The 5,037-nt window shown below is 31.6% G+C and overlaps 1 protein-coding gene across 1 annotated transcript; it reads right to left on the bottom strand.

The window, feature by feature from the left end:
- Window positions 1-1,154: 1,154 nt before the first annotated feature.
- Window positions 1,155-3,347, bottom strand: LOC102593940 (ras-related protein RABA3). The gene is made up of 2 exons (XM_006339688.2): window positions 2,727-3,347; window positions 1,155-1,842 (listed from the first exon to the last, which is right to left on the bottom strand). The coding sequence occupies exons 1-2, from the start codon at window positions 3,005-3,007 to the stop codon at window positions 1,386-1,388; spliced, it is 738 nt and encodes a 245-aa protein (XP_006339750.1). The 5' UTR covers window positions 3,008-3,347; the 3' UTR covers window positions 1,155-1,385.
- Window positions 3,348-5,037: the final 1,690 nt, after the last annotated feature.

The following is a 5,037-nucleotide window of genomic DNA, read 5'->3' as shown; positions in this document are numbered from 1 at the left end:
CCCCCCCCTAATTATATCATACACTCCGAAATAGTCACGTTAGTTATAGTAGTATATAACTTTCCGTGTAGAATTGTTTTCTATTATTCCAACTTTTAAGGAGTTTAGGTTATTCCCTTACTAATTGACAATTTGCAATCTAGTGGATATGACTCCAAATAATTGAGTGTTCATAGGGTTAAATTTACACATTTAACCAAAAGTTGCTCCAAGTACTTAAAAGCCAGAGCTTGTAAAGAGATGCAATTTTGTAGCAAGGCTTAAAAAAATAAATCATATGAATATATGATATGACTAACAATCCATCAGACATTCGACTAGTAACTTCATTAGAAAGCATGAAATATAATCATGTCTAACTATTTTACGAGGGTCTCTTTTTAAATTTTGAAGTCATTTTGTGAAATTGTAAAATTATTAAGCACTAATCCACGCATTTCACAATTTTTATTCGACTTCTTACGTAACTGTATAGGCGATAGAAAAAATTCAATTAAAATGGCCTCATGCTATGTAATGTACTAATATTGTATAAATAGTGTATAATTATGTATATATAATGTAAACTAACAAAAACAATCAAACTAAAATAACGCACGTTATGTAATATATTGATATTTGCATAAATAGTGTATAACTGTATATATGATATATGATGTAAACTATGTATCACAATTCATGGATGAGTGAAAACTTACCTTGTTGGCTTCGTGCAACGGAGTTTTGTTTCCAGTGAACTCGCCTGTAACAACAGTAACGAATGATAATTTTAGGTAATAAGTGATAATTGAGTTATTTAGGATAAAGAATTTTGACTCCATGTATATTTGATCTAATTTTCTCTTCTTCTTCTTCTTTTTTTTAAGAAAAAATTGTTTCACACATGTTTTGCTGCTGTGAAAATTTGATCCTATTCATCTCCACATTACTACCTTGAATGGTCACTCAAATGATATATGCAAATATGCCTTGCCTCAGAAAAAAAATATGAAATTTGTAATCTTGAAAATAAAATAATTTACCAGTCAAAACACGAAAAAATGAATTGATGACGTAAACCTTCCTTAAAGTGAAGAGGTGTATATAACTTAAACTCTTCCTATTATATTTGTTGTATTGTCTTTTTCTTGTTATGATACTTTGAGAAAATCACGTAGGTAACATATTAATACGCAGATTAATTAAAGTTCATTACATTACAGAATCAATTGCATACAAAAAATATTGATCACAATACACTCCACATTCTGATATAATCTAATCACTAGCTACATATAAAGGCAAAAGAGGGAGCAATAATCCTGTTGACAAGCTTCCCATATACAACCACATTTTTTGACACACTTATCATTATATTTATCTCTTCCATTTTTGTTTAAATATATTTAGCAAGAGCAAGAAGATAGTTTCTTCATCTCACTAACTTCAAAATCAGGAGCAGAAATAACATCAATTTTCAATCCTTTAAGCAATCCATTATTAGTCTCTTTGAGGTAATTTCCATTAGCCACCAACAAAGTCTTCCTCGATACCATGTCGAATATTTCTTCCAAAAGTTTCAAGAAGGCTGATTCCACATTGTGCCCGCTAAGAGCTGATGTCTCAGAGAAAAATAGCCCCTGCCTCTCTGCAAATTCAACCGCGTCTTCAGTTGGAACAGCCCTCGAATCTACTAAATCAGCTTTGTTACCGATCAACATGATCACAATGGAACTATCCGCGTGAGCCCTGAGTTCCTCAACCCATCTAGCTACATGGTCGAATGTCTGTCTCTTTGTTATGTCGTAAACTAACATGGCTCCTAACGCTCCTCTGTAGTATGCACTTGTCACTGCTCTGTATCTGTTCAATACAGGGGACAATTCTACTGACTTAAGATCGAACTATATATACATTTAAAAAATTATAGCTTACTACTAAGTTAAATTCATCCTAGGTTTTATTAATATATATAGCTGCTAAGGGAGGGTGAAATTGGAATAACATTGTCATTATATGAACACATGATATCATCATATCTTAACAGCTACAGAATCAAATATGATTTGGGCCCTCGTTAAGTTAGATTGTGAAAGGTAGCAGCCAGCTGGTACAACCAATTTATTAATTCCACAACCATGTTGCTGCTACTGTGCTTAGCTTGACTAAAACATCACTACAATCTCTCTCTCAAAATTAACTTATTAGGCTCACTGTTAGAAACAAAGATTATTTTTTTTTCACTGCAAACCGTGGGAATTTTGTGCTATAGAACATGATTTTTCACCGAACAAGCTCACTAAAAAAATGCATAGTGGAAAACAGATTCTCACTGAAATAGTAGAAAACTTCATAATTTTTTCATATGAAATCATTACTATTTTTGATTCTCACATATTGAATCGAAGTATCTATGGAAATAACCAACGAACATTTTATAGTGATTTTTCAGTTGTGGCAACTCCATAGACCAAGTGTTGTAATGCAAGTTCCTATTGGGTTGAAAAAATGAACACACAGTGCGTATAGCAGTACTCATCATGAAACTAATGTTGAGCTAAAACAACTCAAATTGTCCACTTCTAGGCCAAACTCAGCTCAAAAGGTCTCACACAACCTTATTTGTAGCTTCATTTTCTTTTTAGCGACTTCTTTAGGACTTTGTTCGTACATCCAACAACTAAGTGGAAGTGAAGATGAATGAATGAATTACTAATACTACTAATGAGAAGAAGAGAGAGGCAAACCTTTCTTGTCCAGCAGTGTCCCAGATCTGAGCCTTAATCACTTTAGACTGAATAGATACAGTTCTAGTCTGAAACTCAACACCAATTGTAGATTTTGAGTCAAAACAGAACTCATTCTTAGCAAACCTGGAAAGAACCTGAGTTTTCCCAACAGCAGAGTCTCCAATCACCACCACCTTAAACACATAATCTATTTTATCCTCATTATGATGAACCCCATTTACACGTTTCATTTGATCTTGCTGCTTCTGATCCTCAACACCACTCATTTCTTGGTTCATCGTCTTATTTCAATGTCCCAATCCAACTACTGATTCCTGAAATTCTTCACACACAAAAATATTGAATGATTAGTAATTTACTCCTTTACTAGTCCGCCAAGTCTAGCTGATGCATTTTGTATATAGTGACACTGGACAGTAAGTAACCTGACATGAATTGTTTCAATTCAACCACTGAGTAAATATGTATGTATGTTGCTGTGTTTTAAAATATTCAATGTACTCTACTGTCCATTTATGTAAAGATTGGTACTATGTTGATTAATTTAATTTCTAATGTGGGGGTCTTAATTTAAGGCGAAATGCCCGGGAAAATGCGATGTAATTTGCCTTTCAAGAAAACAACTTATGATTATCGAGGGACCATAGTGCCTTATAATTACAACAACCTTGTTCCAATTATTTAAGTTTTATTTAATCAAAAAGCTAAAGTTAATTGGTTTGGTGTGTAGCCCTACATTAGACAACCAAATGGGGGCCCTAAGCCGAATTAAAATGACAAAACCTCATTATCTCCGTAACTTCTGTTACATCAATATGTATTCCGTGAATTTTAATTTGTTTGTCTTATTTTAATTTGATATAGAATTTAACAAAAAAATAAAAAAATTGGTTTTAAACTAAAAATATGTAAAAATGTATCAAAATGTTATTTAATCTTATGGTCTGAATATGTCATATGAAAAGTTAAAATTTAAGTGTTACAAAAAAAAAAGAGATTTTTTTTCTAAATAGACTAAAAAAGAGACAAATAATACAAAGGCGAAAGAAATAATATAACTATCATATTCAATGAACGGTTGGTGCACTGAGCAGAGGAAAATAACATTTATATTTATGAGCCTGCTTAGAATAATATTTTAATTATATTCTTTGACAGAATTGACTCATAAGAATTCATAGTACATAAGTCATTTATTTTGAAGTCAGAAATAACTTCTACCAATTCGTTTTCTCTATCTGTATCTTAAGAAAAATCTCAACTCTAAGGTTTCAACAACAAAGAGTGCAAAATGAGGCTTCTATGCAGACATAAATATTGATTCATTTTTTTATTTCGAATAATGACGGCAAAAAGGAATCAAACATCTGGAATTTCCACGACCCTTTCTTTATTACTGAGCTGACAGTTAGTTTTGTTAGGGGTTCACAATTACTATATATATATATATATATTTAGTTTTTCACTATAAATACAGGATTTACAAATTTTTTTTACTGGATTTGTCCGAACCCACAAACCCCCACTTAGCTCCACTCATGGGTACAATTGTCTAACCGGGTGAAATGATTCGAAGAAAATCCGATGCATGGTTATTTTTTTCCTTTAAATGATTTATGTACTTCTGAAAACAACAAGAATCGTTAAAGATAACTAACATCATGTGTTTTTAGCTATAATAAATTATAAAGACCAAAATGTTCCATTTTTGATAAGTATAAAGGGCAAAAACAATTCTAACTGTTTTGATATTGTATACATTTTTTTTGTTTCACCTGACCCTCTATTATTGTTGTTGAAAAAAGGATTCAAAAGAAAATAATGGGCTTTAATGTACAGTTCCAGCAAATTCACGTGACTACAATAATGCAACCTTAATGCAATCTGATAACTCTCCCACAAAAGAGACATAATATTATGGCAGTAATTTGACATATTTTTCTAAAAGAACACTCATATATTTTTATATTTAGTAATTATTAAATTTTAAAATGTCAATTTCTTTCTTAATGATATAAATAAGTCATATAAATAATTATGACGTATTTTAAATCACAAATTTCAAAAATCTGCTCAAATTTCTTAAATTTCGCTGCTAGTCAAATCACATCATATAAATTGAGACGAAAAAATGGACACATGATGAAGGTTAGTTTGTGTGGATCAAAGTGCCATATGCATGGTAACTGTAGGTGAAGTAACAAGTCATGATTGAATGGTCAAAAGAGAAATAAAGCAGGGGGGATTCACATTTACTTGAGAGTGGCAGCACCGACACTATTATTTTCCCATTTATTGTCTAAAACCA

Source organism: Solanum tuberosum, unplaced genomic scaffold (genome assembly GCF_000226075.1).
Source record: "Solanum tuberosum cultivar DM 1-3 516 R44 unplaced genomic scaffold, SolTub_3.0 scf00010, whole genome shotgun sequence".
In the NCBI taxonomy this organism is placed as follows: Eukaryota; Viridiplantae; Streptophyta; class Magnoliopsida; order Solanales; family Solanaceae; genus Solanum; species Solanum tuberosum.
Note: the sequence above shows the minus strand (reverse complement) of the source record. Positions and strands in the feature narration are given on the sequence as shown.

What these genes read in the sequence shown, in the direction of transcription:
- LOC102593940 (XM_006339688.2), bottom strand. Translation starts at nt 3,007, where the DNA reads ATGAACCAAGAAATGAGTGGTGTTGAGGATCAGAAGCAGCAAGATCAA. An exon ending in GACACTGCTGGACAAGAAAG is followed by an intron (nt 1,843 to 2,726) that starts GTTTGCCTCTCT and finishes TGTATTGAACAG; the next exon opens with ATACAGAGCAGTGACAAGTG.